Source organism: Ischnura elegans, chromosome X, assembly GCF_921293095.1.
Source record: "Ischnura elegans chromosome X, ioIscEleg1.1, whole genome shotgun sequence".
Classification (NCBI taxonomy): Eukaryota; Metazoa; Arthropoda; class Insecta; order Odonata; family Coenagrionidae; genus Ischnura; species Ischnura elegans.
Window position 1 is genome coordinate 28,244,635 of NC_060259.1, and position 18,028 is coordinate 28,262,662.

An 18,028-nucleotide genomic window follows, 5' to 3' on the forward strand; every position below is an offset into this window, starting at 1 on the left:
TTACAGTCCTCTAGGATATAAGACACCCTGTGACCAAAAGGTAGCTGCCACCTGAACAACTTTTTCCCTTGTCAGCTGCAACAAAATCTTTGAAATCGAAGGCCTTGCAGCATTGTCTCTATACATCAAAATATGAATCTATCATGCACATTACAGCTATTATATGGTCTTAACCTAAATAAAAATGTGATAAAAAATTTTTAAAAAACACATGATGTTTTAAAATATGGATGAAAATGGATGTTTTGACTTTTAAGTAAACAACTTGATGTTTTACTGGTCTCAAAAGTTCTAACAATATGTACAGACATTTTTCAACTATATCTAGACATTTTCAATAAAAAACAAGGCTGCGAATAAAATTAAACTCCACATTTAAAACTTACAAATTTATGATTTTTTTAACAAGTGTGGGATTACTGGCACAATTTATTTCATTTACAGTATTGATTAATATTCCTGAGGCACCACGTAAAAGAGCAAAGACCCATTGAGTCATGATAAAATTTCAATGAAATGATTATCAATATAATCTTACTGAAACTTCTTTCATTAAGAAACCTGTCATTAGATCTTTAAACATGAGCACAACACCATACTCTCTAATACAAGAATCAGCCTGAAGGGCCAAGCTAGCTCTCTCCATGCCATCATCATGAGCATACAGGAGCCGTGAGCCCAAGTCCCAGGGGAGGGAGTGGTTTCCATAAAATTCAAGGGACCAAAACTATCAAATATCTGGTGATTGGTTGTGGAAATCCTAATAAAATCCTATTTCAACCAAAATGGCCCAAATTTCTACAATCCTGTAGGTAACTATGCTGCGATACGTATATTGAGTCATGAAAATGTCAACTTTTTTACAGAACACTGATGTTTCAACACACCTCTCTCGATTCTTTGGATGCTCTCTCCTTGGCTGGCATCCTGCCCTGGGTGACCTTTGCCCAATGGTGCCGCACCACTTGCAACACAGCTTGGCCCACCTCGCCCTCGGCTAACTCCTCACCCAACACAGCTGACACAGCAGCGACTGGATCCTCGGGTTCACTCGATGAATCCGTATCACCTGGAAATAAAAACAAAATTTAGACTCATAAGGATTGAAGAAGACATACTCTCAGATGGTTTAATATAGGGAAATTGGGGAATAAAATTTACAGTTTGGAGCAGAGGTTTTCTGTCATGCCTGAAAATAACAGCAGCAATGCTAGCAAAACTGTTGCCAGCTCTAATTAACGTTAATATTCCTGACAGATTCCTATAAAATATCCTGAATATCTTGACTTATCCAGGATATCTCCTTCTTAGGTAATAAAAACAAATCATGTAACTGCTCATTGGAAGTTGCTATTTTGGCTCAAACAACAAGGATAATTCTTCAAAACTGCAGGTGCAGCATTTTCAATGAACTACATACTAAGAATGTTTCATAACTATTATACATAGCTATCTTTAGCATACTTCTAAATGCACACTAACATACAGTAAAATTTGGATCATGTAAAGAAGCAAATTTCAAGAGCATAATGAGAACACAATGCAGTAAAATTGCTCCTGCTCTATTTTTTGCCAGGTCTGCTTAACTTTACAAGTAAAAGATGCATTGTAGTCTACTTTAACCTTCAACCCTGCAAGGTAAGGGACATTTAACACTCTCTTGATCAAATTTTAAATGTCTCAATCCACTCTCCTTCCTGACCCACAATTTCAATAAACTTCATTTGCATTCCATTATTTTCTGCTCTCATTAAAAGGTTTAAGATGGGATTCAAAGAATCGCAATATAATTAAATAAATTTCCCAGTATCACAACAAGGGAAAAGTAATGTGATTTGGTCCCAACATTGTAAAAATTATGTGGGCAAATGGGTGGGAATACAAATTAGTTACATACTACTTAAGGCTATGTGAGAGCAATTTGACAGTATTAATTCCATGGTGCAATAATTTTGAGGGTGGTGGTGGAGGTTTCCACTTTAAAGATGGAAGAAATCCCTTGATCTTCAATTTTATCTATGAATAACCATTACTTAGAATTGATAATACATACACTGACTAATATTTCTAAGGAATATTATAGATATAAATGTACAAACAACATGAATTTTCGTGCAAAAATTAAATTTAATATGAGAATATACATTTTTTATGGTGAAAATGTTTTTTGAAAATGCTTCAAATATTTGCATGAAAAAATCTATTCAATCACTATAACCCCCAAATAAGCTAACTGAACCTGGCTGACCTGATCTGCTATGCTCTGTAACTATGCTATGCTGCCTAAACCCTGCTTAAGCACTTTAAGAAGGCACCTCTAAGCACTCTGTAGGTCAGATGGAACAGTAAGCCTTGGTCCCCTGTGCACAGTTCTAGTGCCAGCACTGGCCTTCTCTCCACCCTTGCTCCCATACCCTTCCTTAGGGTGCAAATGACCTGAGCTGCCAGTCCCCTCCTCAAACCAATAAATTCTGACATTTAAAGAGCAATTTGACCAATGCTAATTAAGCAAATATATAAAGCTGTACAACAGAATAATCTGCATCACACTTACGCTACGTTTTATAATGATTAGTCAAAATTTTGAGGAGTATGGAATTTCAAATAATGAATTCTTCCATCTACGCCATGAGTTTGATTAAAGGCTATTCTGAATTAATTTGCTTTACAATCACTTGCAAATATTCTAAAGCTAAGGTTACAGCTTTATCCTGTTCTGGTTAAAGTCAAGGACACACAATAAAATTGTTAGAAGGAGGATATCATTAATGAATTTTTGCATTCCTCTCAATCTCCTCTCTTAACAATCCCAGTCCTCAATAAATGATGGCTCGTAGCAAAAGTCTCTCCTCCCCTTCATCCTATCTTCCCTAACCCCCATAGCGCACACAAGAGCCAGGGTAAAAAGCTGACCTCTCCCTCCCACCTTACATCCTTTTAAGCCTTTTGAGATGGTGGAGTTCTCCCCTAAGCATGACTGCTGGACTGAGCCCCAGGAGACTCTTCTGCCCCCTCTGTAACAAGCATTTTTGCAGGACATTCGTAAAGAAGGGTCTTGCGTGTAAACTGCAGACTTCAAATTGAATTTCTTGTTTTATTCTGGGAATTGTCAAATTTTGAGCAAAGCCATACTGTCAACATCAACGCATTTAATGCAGCAACAATTTCCATGTTGATGGCAATGCTGAAATCAAGATATAAGTTAACATATATGTATTGTAGAATTTCATTTAAAAATTGTAAACGCTGCTCAAAAGACAAATACAAAGTCCAATTGTTAGTTTATATTTTTTAGAAAGGAACAAATATTTATTTCAAAAACTTACTGAATGAACAAAAGTATAACCGCGGCCCTTACCACAAAGAGGGCTAATATAAGACAAGGGGTCCAGGTACCTGCTCCCGGATTTTGAGCATACGGCCTAAGTCCAGCATTGTTGGGTCCCGAAACTAAGATTTTGCGAACTCGCGACCGTCACAAAAGGGGGAGAGTAAGGAAACATATTTTTAGCATTCATTCGCCTGCACAGGAAAACCTTCGACGAAAATTTGCAGCTTTCTTCTCCCGGGTCAAGATACGTCCTGCCACATATTTTCATCATTAGCTGGGAAATGGTTGAACAGTTGACGATAGTTGATGGAGGTAACCCCTGGCTGCTTCCCCCCCCACCCTTACCCTACAGCACACAACGCCTCCATGACTCAAACCCACCCCACCCAACCTTCCTTGTTTCCCCCCCCCCCCACCCTTATCCCTCACCTGGTTTTTCTCTGATGGTGTACAAGAAGCAATTTAATTGTAGAGAATTTGCCTGATGATGACGAGATAATTTGAAACCCTGAATTAAGTTTTTTTTAAGTGAAACAACCAAGTCAGTATTGCCATTTATGTACATTATAAAACTGGCCATAAGCAATGCTATTCTTAGGCAAAAGGAGCCAAGCACTCACCTTCGCTCTGCTGTGCCTCCTTGTATTCTGAAGACACTCCTTCCTCAGGTAAACTTGAATCCTGCAAACAAATAGGAGACTGGCTATATGTAGACAGAGGTCTTGTTTGCACTGGGGAGGAAGAATCACCCGATACAGCAGCACTAGGAGACTGGGTTCCTTGTGCTGCTTCACTAACACTTTCATCAGCAATCACAGCCTTTTCGCCCACTTCTAACTATAAAGAAAAGCATTCAGAATAGTTGTAAAAAAAACTCATCAGAAAACAAGAAAACATGAATGAAAGGAGCAAAAACTTAAAAATGTCACAACTTCAGATAGTCAAAAAATATATAAAAAACATGATGGAAGGATATTACAGAAAAAAGGGTCAATATTTTGAAAATGGGTGTGAGTAACAAAGCAAATAGCTCTTCAGTAACTCAGCATAAATTTGCACAAAATTAATAAAAACAATTTTTTGTCCTGAATTTTAATAGCACAAAAAAGAGTCAAAATAAAAGAAGTAGGCCAAGGCTTTAAAGGCTCATTTGGGCTAACAGCACTTAAGGCTCCAAAAATTTAAAATCCCATCACAAAGTAAGTTCAGAAAATCATCATGAGTGGAAAAGGCCAAATATCATGAGAATAAGAGACCAACAAAATGTTCACGTGCTGTACAAATCACGCTGATAACAGAAATCCATTGATTACTCCCCACTAAGTGAATCTTCTCCATTTGATCTCTGCAGATAAATTATCTATTATGTTCACGGATTCTTTGGCAGAAAAAAATCTCATTTAAACTATAACTTCATAGAAAGGTGTTATGTAGCTCTGTTTTGCCTGGCTCTTGTATAGAGCTCTCAGAGGGATAGAATTTCCTGAAACCATTTCTATTTCCTATCCATTTCTCTGCTCTCTATCTCTGCGTGAACCAAGATGACATAACCTTTTTAGGGCCCATTTACTGCTAACAAAATTAATAGAGATATTGTGGTAAATTCACAATGCTGACTTTGATGGGAAAACTCCCACTCTTAAGTATCTTGGTACTTATATTGGTCTGATTGAATTTTAACTATTCTTCTTGCAACAATATTATCAGGCGCAATTCTAATTCTCTCTTTCTTCAGCATGCCATCAAATTCTTCTTGACAAACAGCCTTTGCTACATTTACGATTTCCTTCAAATCCTGAAGTCCTTCATGATTTGAAGGAAATCCAAGGTAACAGAATAAAACAAATTACAAGGTCATAACAACTTTTTTCAAAAATATTGCATGTTCTTTGTGTAGCTCTACCCCCAGGGTATGAAAATGGCACTCAAAACATCCTATCACCAACAGTTTATGCACAAATTCATCACATTTGCAATTAATGACAATGCGATAAATTAATATAACAATATATGAAATAAACTCTCCTAAAAGTTTTTGTCATCTTTTCCATGAACTCTGGTTGAAATAATACAAAATAAACATTACTACTTTTTGAAAAATATTTTCCATGCCTATTTTGAAATATAACTGAATGACATCAATTAACCAAGGAATCCACAGATCAAGTGTTTTCGCTACGTACGTGATACTAATATTGCAAAAAAATGATTTGTGCCAAAACAGTGGGTGATACAATGTTCTGGGCATCATGTTCGTCTTCCGAAAGCTGACATATGTACTTGAAGAATACCAAATTATATGAAAAAAGTTTTTCACCGTTGCAAGTGTAACTTTTCTCCTTTGAAGACAGATGCTAACCCAGCACACTAATACATCTTATTCCTCCACTATAAGCATTAGTATCTTAACATCATCTGATTAACATTGCACAGAATAAGAATAGAAACAAACTAATTAATTCAATGATCCACAAAATTTTGTTTCAACAAGTTTTCTGAAATTTTTAATAGCATCCCACTCCCATCATTTTAGCTGAATTTACTATTAGCTACATAAAATTCACACACAAGACAACCTTTAAAATAAACTGGGGTGTAATATTTGATTACGAGTCTCACTGTTCATCCAGCATTTGTAGACTCAAGTTAGGATGTGAATATCAAAAATGTTTACGTGAAAAATAAAACCATTTTGTGACCTGCATTCTTCTAGACTATTCGTGCATAAATTTACTTACTGGCATGGAATTACATTCTTTCAGATTATTCTTGCTTAAAAGTTATGCATTATGATATGTTATTGCAATTTAATGATAAAGTACCCATTGTTCAGGGTGTTTGAGCAAAGCATCAACTTTGATAACTAAGGACTCGGAAACACTTCATATAAAACCAAATACCCCTGTCTAAGAATGATCACACTTCCCAAAAATGTAACAGCTATTTTTCTTCCGACAATACAGAGATAAACAGAAAAACGATTCCATAATTTTTTTCCTGTAATCTTTTCATGATTTAGTAATTCATACCCAGACTTGAGTTTACAAGATTTTGGATCAAAGGCATATGCATTTAAAAAGCATTGATACCCAACCATAATGTGTTACAAGCGAGACAAAAAAACCATCAACACTAGCAGCACACATTTGACATATCAGAGAAGAAATAAGCCAAAAGTAGAAAGGTAATTTCAAATTATGAATTGGTAAACATTTTATAATGGCCTGGAAGTATAGAAATCTGAAACCTATGGTTAACTTACCATTTCATCTGTAGGAGGTAGACTTCTTGGGGTTTGTGGCGGAGAATTTGAAGATCTTGGGCGTAGAACACCCCTACGCTTCCTCTGAGTAGGTGCTAGGGCCACATTTGGCTGGAAAGAGCGCTCAAATCGTTCTGATTCCGACAATGGAACAACCCTTTCAGGGTGCAACAAAACAGGAGGCCCATGAGATAGATATGACGGAGCCACACTGAAAGTAAAATAAGAATAGTTAGATCTCACTTTGATCATTCAGTCAGCACTTAAAACACTGCTCAATACTCAACCCCTCATATAAAATAATGGTGGCACTGACATGCGTCAAAGAGAAACTGAAATATTGACCCCCACACCAGCTTTTCAGAAGGGATACCTTCATCACTAACTAAAATGATGTTTATTTTTTCACTTTTTGCATTCTTTCACACTGAAAAACACTTCTTGAACTTACATATTAACCTATATTGCCTATGCAGTTTTAAAAGAGATCTTATAATGCGTATGCTAATGGTCAAGAGGTTTGTCTACACAAATTTGCTGATAATGGGTAGATGTTTAACTTATGCCCAGTGTACAAAATACATGGCCCATAACATAGATGCCATAAGCTGTGAGAAAACTTATGCTATCTCATCCTTAATGGGAAGCTTACACTGTGAGACAGACATTCAAAATCAAGTAGTGGACAGAAATTGCTGGGTTCTAATATCATGCCTCATTATCCCGACTTGTATATTCAATGTGCTTTTTCATATGTTGTAGCACTTTTCCAGCTATTTTTCATGGTTAGAGCACACTACCAAACAGGGACCATTATGAGGGGGACTAATCACACCATGAGGGCCAGCCATGCTCTTAACTCTGGTGATTTCAAACATGCAGTGTTGCTCTTAAAAATTAGTCCTTTACGAGCTAGAGGAGACAAGGTTATTCATGCTGCCAGAGATACAATGTTAAAAGACAGCATCTTTGTGTATTTAGTGCCACAGTCCAAGCAAGAACTTTGAACTCTGTGGTGTTTGACCAACACGTTTAAAAAAAAACACTGACTGGCCATAGGCATAACTAACAGAGTCACCTGCAAGTGCACACAAGATGCAAAATTTCTACCAGGGACAAATCATTTGCCTTTTTTGAGGCCATTAGCCAATAATGAACAAATAAAGGTAAACGTGTAAGTACAAATTTACAAAGAACACACATTCTGGCAAGAGCTGAACTACAAGGACTGGCGCCGATTGGAATTGATAGTATAAATTCTATATTATTATAAGGTTATACATTATCAATTATGAACTACAACAAATAAAAAATATCACATATTCCTTCAATTTGACACAAATACAGAGGGTAAGGTCTATAACCAGATTTTTCTCGGTTGAAAAAAATGGCCAAGTGACACTTTTGAAAGAAAGAAGTCACTAGAATTACTTTATTAATGACTAACATAAGTTCTGTGCCTGTTTACATTAAATATTTGTAGTGCTCCATACTAAGTTTGAACCCTACAGTCTGATAATCTAATTTCCTTTTTAAAAAATCACACAATGAGTGATAATAAGAAAAAAATTGAAAACAATTAAACTTGATACAAAAATACAAGTCTTGTGACATCTTGTTGCTGGACAACTTTTTGGCATTGGCATTGGCAATGAACTTTCACATATCCCATATTTTCACCTACAATCTTATCTATTGTGTTTATGTCAATCAAAAACTGCTCTTAAGCATTGAATCCAGAATGAAGCACTTATCAGCGTAAATAATTTCCTTTGAGTTAAGATATCTAACACATAAGTTTATGATGGTAATGAAGTCTATGATGGCTAGTAGATTTTAATTTATTTTCTCATTTCTGAAAACATTCAAAGACTTTCGGATAGATGAATTACAGCTTGAAGTTCATATTTATTGAAGTATGAAAGCATAAGTGACGATGCAGAATAAGTATCTTCGCTTGATTTGAGTTATAGCCTATAGATTAGTATTATTGAGATGAAGTAATTATTTATACTAATTCATATTATATTTAAAATTTAAAAAATGGACAAAGACAATAAGGCAAGGATGTTAAACAATTTTGGAAATGTTTCCTAAGAGAAACAACCATATTATAAGATTTCAAAATAATTTTTACAAAATTTATACTGTGAATGTAATATCTCTGGGACACATTATGCTCCATAACATCAGTCTTTATGGAACTTGATAACTCAAAATCTTGGGTTACCAAAAAGGATCTAATACTTAGTAAATGCTAAAATCCTTAATTCAGAAGAGTGTGTATCACGACCAGAGCTCTGCGGCACAGAGACTGACATCCACGATGTAATTAAGGAAGATCCACAAACCACTAGAATTTCATTAATCATGTTTCTTAATTTACTCATTTAACATGATGATTATAAAATGCATATTTGACCACCCTAATGTCATAATCTCCTGCTGCTCATCTGTTTTTACCTGGGATTCAAAAAATTAAAATATCAGAAGAAAGCAACAGGATTTTTACAGGATTCAAAGGTTTGAATTCCCTGTCCCTATTCCTATATAAGACAAAAATAACAATGTTGCACCAAAACGTGATAAATATAGGCAGATTTATAGGAAAGTGGACATTTAAATATAAGAAAAAAACTTGTGCCAAAATCCCCAAGCAAATTTTGGTCGGAAATGTTATCTTTTGGAATGAGAGGATTGATTCTGAATGTATTAAATCAGTTTATTGCAGCTTCAACCTCACATTGACCAGAATATTTCCAAAACGACGGAAATTTTCATATGACTGAGTCATGATTAATCCCTTCTCTCTCTCACATTCATCTCAGATGAAAGAAATACCCCTTGCAGATACCGATGAAAGCTCATTTTTTCGAGTTTCAAAATATCCTGACAGGAGTTGGCCAAGAGTTTCATGGTTTACAATTTACAATTAGAATGCAAGCTTCCTTGCAGTCAAATGAGGACAAGCAGAATAAGGTTTCTAATTAATATCATGATGTCCCTATATATCAAAAATTGTACCAGAAAGAACTATTAATGAAGCATACCTAAATACGAATCTAAATGCCTTCCTCCTGTGCCAAAAGGCCCTATTTTAGGGCATACCCAGGATCAAAACTAAGGGGGGGGGGGCAAGCCTTGGTTGTTCAAGTTGTAGGTAAGATTTAAGCATGGAAAAGGTGAATGAAATCAACATTTTAAGGAAACTGTAACAGCTCTTTATTATTTTTTCAAATTATCTGCTTGAAAAAGACATTGGCAATTTTGCTTCTTAGGGGGGGCAGCTGCTCCCTCCTGCCCCTTGCTGGGTAGGCCCATGGCCCTATATATATTCGCAAACTAAACGAATAGGCTATCAGTTAGATAGGGTCACGGAAGTATTCACTCAACCACCACAGATTTTGATGAAATTGTAAGAGGAGATATGCTCGAATATCGAATGGACGGGGTTTTACATTCAGCAGTGTGAGAGCTATGCGAGACAGAATGATTCCTATGACAAAGAGCAATAGCCTTCCCCAGTGCGGTGCTGGAGCATTGGCAAATTTGAGAGATAATATCACCGAAGGTATGTTGTCGGAAGACATGATACTGAGCCACTTAGTGAAACTTTCTGCACTCTATTTAATAACGCAAGGAAAAATACCCGTGAATTAGTTCCACGCTGAAAGTTTGATGTGAAAGCGGAGACACATTTATGATAATAGGAGTTTTTGGTTTGGAGTTTCTTATTTCAGGAATAAAGGGCATATAAAACGTTAAAGTTTGCAAACAACAACATGCAAAAAAATATACAAAAGAATTAACATTTTTTTAAATAAAAGCTGGTAGAAATTTTCCACAAAATTTTAATGTGAATGACGCGTTTCAGCTCACAGAGTCATCATCTGGTACAAGACACTGTTTTACATATAAACATCACCTTTTACCTTTGAGAAAGGGGAGGGGGAGGATTTGATATGTTTGAAGAAGGTGTGGGAAATAGGCGTACAGAGTGGAGACAGTGAGAAAAGATACAAGTGAAGAGGTACGGAAAATCTAAGGTGGAAGGAGGTGGAAGGAGGAAGGAGGTCTTAACTGCAGAATAACAGGGGGGTTGAGAAGAGTGAAAAGGGGGTAGGGTAAAAAGAGAGGCCGCGTGTCGTTAGAAATGGAGAGGTGGGAGTAAGTAGCAAAGTAGGAAAGAGGCGAGGGAGAGGAAAAGCCAAAGCGTAGCTGAGAAAGGAGTGAGAATTAGCACGGGTACTGGGAAGGGATTGCAGGCGGAAGAAAATGGTCAACACAATACGGAGAGAGGGTTGGCGGACGGGAATACCCTATGGACGTTGGGGTCAGTTAAGGAGTGGGTGAAGAAAGAATTTGACCATTTGTTTTTGGGGAGGGGATCCTAAGGAGAGGAGAGTGGGTGATAAACACATTCATGAGAATATTTGCATCAATTTGTACTCTTTCAAATTGCTCTAAAACATCAAGCCTTGTGCCCTTACTTTTGAGGTGGAGAACTTTTGGTTGAAAAAGACAAGAATGAAAAGTCTGTACCAAATGTTTGGCGAGAAGTGATGTTTCATCCCCATTTTTCATTCACCTTCTATGTTCTTTCATTCTGGTAATGAAACTTCTGCCTGTTTGACCAATGTAACACATGTTGCATGATTCACAATTAACTTTGTAAATTGATGGATGGGATCTATTTTGTCTTTGTTACAACACAGAACTTTACCGAGAGTGCAAGGGTTATAGAAAGAAACATTGAATTTATTTTTGGGGAATTTGCAAGCAAGCCTGTTGGAAAGGTCTCCCACAAACAATGACTGGCACCATTTTTTAGAATTCTCTGCGATGGGGGAAGGTAGCAAAGGTGTGAAATGGCTCGCATTTTCAACTTTCTCTGAAGGATTTTAGTTATAGTATTCAAGCTGTAGCCATTTGAAATTGCAATTGATTTCATTGTGCAAAGTTCACAATTGAAATTGACTACATTTAAAGGTAGATTGACCAATCTATATAACATAGAATGAAAGGAGGATAATTTTTGGGAGGTTGGATGGCATGAGTAACTTAGAATGATTGTATCACTATAGCAAGGGTTTCTGTATACATCAAATTCATGTTTGTCACCAACTATGGATATGGAGAGACCGAGAAAGTTTAGTTGCTTGTTGGATTCTATTTCTACTGTGGAGGTAATGTTAGCATGTTAAGCATTTAAAAGATTCAGAAAATTATCTAATTGTCTGACACTTCCGGTCCAGTGGCAGATGATGTCGTCAACATAACAGTACCAGTAGAAGATGTTGGATAAGATGGAATACCCGAATCAAATAATTGGCGTTTTGAATTGTCCATAAATATTTCGGCTAACACAGGTGAAAGGGGGGACCCCAAGGCAAGGCCGTCTGTTTGGTGATAAATATTCTTATTGTACAAAAAACGATTTTGGTTAGCACACAGTTCCGTTAGATGATGAAGTTCACAAGACACACTGTAGTCAATGTTGTAGTCTCTCAATAAGTCTCTCGTAAGTAACAAGGTTTTTTGTATAGGTACAGAAGTAAACACATTTTTTACGTCATATGACACTAGCTTGGAGTTGGATGGTAACGTGAGGTTTTGAAGTTTCTGAGACAAAACGATGGAGCTCTTAACATTATATTTTGGTGAAAAACCAGGCAATTGCCTAAAGATGATATTTAATTTAGAGGCTAACTAATAGGACAGTGAGCCTATGCATGAAATCACTGGGCAAACAAGCATTCCATCTTTATGAAACTTTGGAAGGCCATAAAATCTTGGAGGTTGAGGATTCATCTGATGTAACTTCCTTTCCTCACTGTCACTGAATAAATTAGAGCAGGAAGATAAAGCTTTTTTTTAACACTTTTTTTGGAATCTATCTGTTACATCATGGGGGAGAATCACGAATGAGGTATCCTCCAACACATAATCACATTTGGCGATGTGCAACACCTTACGATGTTTTATCACACTGTTACTTTTGTCTGCCTTGGAAATAATCAAATCTTTGTTTAACTTCTCAATGATTGATCAAAATCAACTTGGTTGTGATTAATTTTTATGCAGTGAGATATACATACTTGGATTAGGAAAGGTGGAACTAATTGTATCTGCACAGTTTTGTTTGATGCCTACATTCTCACGCCAAAGGGCTACTTGTACGTCGACTACGTCGAAAAAATTTTTACACTTGGTGGAAGTTTTTTAACCTTCTGAAAACACATCAATTGGTTTTTACTTGTCAGGAAATAATTCTCTAACAATGGGGGAAAATGAGGGTTACACCTCGGGAAAATCATTGATAGATGATATTTCAGCCACTCAGAGTAAGTATCTCTAGAAAGACTTGTCAACAGGTCGGCTGCAGTTTGAAGTTTGGGCATAAAACTTTATGTTGCATGAAGGCCTTCGATCTGAGGATGCTGCCTGCAATTTCAGTGAATCTGTTGTCGCCAAAAGACAACGGATGCAGTGGAAACCCGAAGAGAATGCAGAGATCATCTGATCAACATCATGAAAATCTTCAAACCTTCTTTAAGTTGCATGCTTGAAACAAATCTAGCATTAGTGTTGAAAATCAATATTGTAATGAATAACTTGTTATCTAAGACAACAAAATTGGTTTTGGACTGTTACAAAAAGCAATCAATATCTAATACATATAGAATCAAATATTTTGTAACAATTAATGAATGGATAACTAAAGATTCTAACGCGATGGCATATTTTAGCCTACGGATTAGGATTCCCCACGATGCAAATTTTGTTTGCAGTTTCGATTCACAAGGAGGTTTAGTTCCGAAAAAGGGGAGGGCAGATAGTTTTTTAATTAACATATTTTTCTATTACCGCAACAACTTACAATCAGAACATGCTAAAAATACTCCATTATATATTGCTGTACAAATGCTCACCGCGTAAAATGTATCCTTGGATATTTCGTTTTTCGGCCCCTGGCAGAGGGGATTCATACACCGACGGCAAAAATTTAAGCAATGAGTGAACCTGGGCCCAATTGAAGCCGCTACTTGTTTTACTATTAAAACTAAACTAAATGTGAACTGACTCAAGCTTAAAACAAAACTCTCCTCAAACGACAATGCGTCTTGTTATTGACAAGACGATGATTATAACAGCTATGATCAGAATAAGGTCTCAAGAGAAGACAAAATCATACATTAGATGATCCCCACCCCCATACGTAAGACCCAAAGTTTAAGTAGAGCCGAAAGAACCCTTTTCATTTTCGACGTGGTAACAGAATGGGCCATTACTCATCCTGCTATCATGCAAACAAATCAAGGTCACCGACCACCCCTATTCCCAAAAATATAATGCTACTTCTAAAGCATACCTATTGTGTTGATTTGCAGTGGGGTGCTTAAGAATTGATTACCAAATACTTCTAAAGCTTTAGTTACCAACTGTGGTAAAGAGGCTATGACCGTTAGCGAAAGGCAAACAGTGCATTGCTTTTCAGTATAGAGACCCAATCTCGCATTCCTATTTTATTGTATATTCCAGCACTTAATGTTGTAAATAACATTTACACTTCACCAAAGTGAGGTAATTCCTAACTGAAGTTCTGAAGCACACTACACGAAATGTATTTCATTCGATATGTTGATCGTTCAACAATGCGATGAACATCAGTAAGATTTATATTGTCTCTTGAAGCAAAAAAATCTTCCCTCACGGAAAATCTCTTCTTCGTCAAAACAACAGCCTCACCTCACCAACCTATCTAATGGCAAAACGATCTCCTTGGGAGGTGGAAGCCTTCAGCGCAGACTCAGGCCTGTAAGGAACGCCTGACGAGGTGCGGCCATTAAAAATTCATAACTCCCCTAGTAATCAAGATAAAGTTACAAATCTTTCACCAAAAATAAATTTATAATTTAATTAAATTTCATACACACCATATATGGACCTATATCGTAAGATATGAAAGTTAGCAGGCGATTGATTTGTACCATGCAAAATTCCAGATTTTTCGTCCGAAAGATATATAAACACACATAACAATGTTGAAACTGAGTTATGAACAAATTAATGTTTACCAGTATGGAAAAAAATGTACAATAAATGTTTCCTGCAAGCATCAACTTAATACTAAGAACAGTCTGCCGGCAAATGGATTAGGAATATAAACTCAGAAAAGTCAAGTTACAAGCCGAAATTCAAGGAAATATTTTTATAATAATTGTTATAAACAAAATCGAATTACTATTGTCTCCAATAAACGTAGCGACCCTTTCTGCTTCAAAATATAGTTTTAAACTTGTGGAACAAGCAAATTCAAATAATCGCAAAAAAATTGTTCCTCGCCATCTGATAAATTGTTCCAGAACTACACCAAATATGTATATGATTTTTGTACGTGCACTGAGCCCTCTATATATCTATGGCGGTATGCAATGGTATGGTGGTATGGTATGGAGCCCTCTATTTTCTCCATGGTGGTATGCAATACCTCTCAGCAAAAAATTTGTCTACAGTATTAATACTTAGACAAGTGGCTTTTAGATATTCATCAATTATGCGAAAGACCCACAGAGAAAAAATCATTCGCCTTGACCGGGATTCGAACCCGGATCCCCCGATTTCCGGTCGAGTGCTTTAGCCAGTTAAGCTACCGAGGCGTCAATCTTCCCTGTGGATATTTTCGGACACTACCGGACAAGAGTCCGGTCCTGTCCTGTCCAGTAGTGTCCGAAAATATCCACAGGAAAGAATGACGCCTCGGTAGCTTAACTGGCTAAAGCACTCGACCGGAAATTGGGGGATCCGGGTTCGAATCCCGGTCAAGGCGAATGATTTTTTTCTCTGTGGATCTTTCGCACGATTGTGCATTGCGGGTGACTCCCGTAAAAGTTATCACCGCGGCTAGTCCCGGTATACTTAAAACTTCATCAATTATTTATAAACATGATTAATTAAGCTGGTGAAATAAAGTTCATTGGAGAGCCATCTTACAAATTACTATCATTTCAATATTTCCAGAAATTGCGAGGGAGGAAAGGGGAGGCAGCCATCCAAATCCTCGATCTTGGGGTCATGCCAGGGGTACCGAGTTATAAAAAAATATTGGGGGGCTCAAAGCGGGGTCTGGCCCCGGTAAATTTTACAGTTTTTTAAAGCATTTTAGATAGTCACATGATCAACATTACAACCCTGAAAAATCGACTCTCAATAACTGGACACTCCGAGGAAAATTGACAAGTCTTACACATTTTTTCCTCACCCCCAGAACAAATTTTTGAGGGGGCTAAGGCCCCCTCGGGCCCCATGGAGTCAGTACCACTGGGTCAGGCACAAGGCTGACAACATCACTCCGCAAAACCGACCTGTATAGAAACATCAACAAGAAGCCTCGGATGGAAATGCTAGTTTTAGACCCAAGCCTAATTAGAAGTGTACAGTACTCCTGATTTTAAAGCATTTTAATAAAACAGTGACAATATGAAGGGTAAACTCAAATGGCTGAAAAAATTTATCTCCAATAGTCATCCTAATAGCACAATAAATCACTGAGTTTAGGAGTGGGAAGGGGAGTTCCATCAGAGTTACCAAACCACTACCTCTCAACTGATAAGGCTTACAGGAATATTAGTTCCTTGCCATGGACACAACCCTAGCCAAACACACAAACAACTAGTGATGGGTCAAGGTGGTCATTCAAGTGATGTTGATCACCATTCACTTGAATGAGTCACTTCCGAATAATTAATTCTCAGCGATTAAAATTCAATGGTCATACTATAGTGATTGAAATAGGTCAGTCATGAAAAACACATCACTAGATCCAGAATCAATTTTCGTAACTTTAGCTAAGCACTTCTCGGGGCACAGCTATTGAAATACTTATTAACGTTTAAGCAACCAAGGTCGACATAGAGTAGTTCCGTCACTGTATTTAATACTTAGCAATGATGAAGGGCCACTTCAATGGGGATATTTGCCTTCTTCCTCACCTAAGAAGTCACAATTTAAATATGGCAAGTACTATGTGATTAGAAAAATGGTGAGAGATTGTAAGACTACCGTGCATCACATACTCTGAAGATTTCGTTTCTTTCAAACTCCATCAATACATCACTTCCATTCTGCTTTCATTACAAACTTATCTCGCGTACTCCCAGAGGAGTGAATTCAATATTTGACTTCTAGCATCTTTATGAAGAGGCTTAATACATCTTGATTTTAATCCTCTCAAAAGTATTAATTTTCATGGTCCTTGTCTGGAGGTCTTATTTTGAGAGATAGCCCAAACATACTACCGCTTAATTTCTCCCTTTTGAGCATGACGTATACTCAAAACTCACCTAAAGATAAAATAAGTTTACCTACTTGAGCTAAAAAAATATTTCCTAAAAATATTTATGTTTACTCAATCTCAAGTTTTTCCTCCAGGCTTTATTTACTGAAAAAACACAAGAGCCGTTCCCAAGATATATTTGACTGTTAGCAAAATTACATCCATACATTCTAAAATCTAGAGGTTTAAAAATAATTTTTCCCGCTACCCCTTGGTGGTATGCAATACCGCTAACCGATAATCGTCTGAAATCTGGTTTGAGTAGACATAAGGCTTCATGTCTACCCAAACCAGACCTCTGTTTCAACATATATTCATCAACTGTTCGTGAAACTGGCTGAACAAAAACTTTCATACATGAGCCACGTTACAGGTTCCTGTCTTCTCAATTTTCCCAGAAAAATACGGAGCCGGCTACTCATCCCCCTCCATTAGCCACTGCTCACAGAGGACCTCTCTTTGAAGGAAGTAATCGCACACAAAAGTGTAAACAACAACCAACGTCGCGCAGCCCATGCACACAGAAGTGACGACACGCTTGGCATGAGTTCGTAACGTCATCAACTTACCTCCGAAAAGTTTAAGGCCCTGGATTTTTTTTCGCGGATAGCGGCTTCGCGGCTAATTATCCTGCAAATTCCCTCATTTTTGCGCTATTTTTTTCTATGAAATAGGCGACGATAGATCGAGAAACCGAAAAATGGGCGTCTCCTGATTTTTCAAACTCTACCACAATCCACGATAATATAGGAATTGGCGAACGAGCCCATTCCAGTGTTCAAAACTTAAATTACAGCCTGATCGTAAGTTTGGATAGGTGTGAATTTAGCCCATTACTTTCAAGAACTTCATTTAAACATGCCAAGTCATGGTCACATTAAAATGCTGATATTTCTCCCTCTGCGTGAGCGTGACATTTATTATAATCGAAATGAAAACAAACGGTATCGATGTAGTGAAGTCTTCTCGGGAATTCCAACAGGAATATTGAAAAGGCATTGCCGACGTTTCGATGGCTACCTCCGCCATCGTCCTAAGGGCACTTAGTCATTCAACGCCCAGAAGACGATGATCCCGAGATGTCTTCTTTCATGATTCA

The 18,028-nt window shown here is 37.2% G+C and overlaps 1 protein-coding gene across 2 annotated transcripts in view; it reads right to left on the reverse strand.

Moving 5' to 3' along the window:
* Nucleotides 1-18,028, reverse strand: part of LOC124171831 (ski oncogene-like) — a 136,068-nt gene that overhangs the window by 13,720 nt on the left and 104,320 nt on the right. For both annotated transcript variants that reach the window (XM_046551183.1, XM_046551181.1), the window contains exons 3-5: nt 6,594-6,804; nt 3,952-4,168; nt 888-1,069 (exon numbers count right to left, since the gene is read on the reverse strand). In XM_046551183.1, the coding sequence (XP_046407139.1) occupies nt 888-1,069; nt 3,952-4,168; nt 6,594-6,804 (610 nt within the window). The remainder of the gene's footprint in view (nt 1-887; nt 1,070-3,951; nt 4,169-6,593; nt 6,805-18,028) is intronic.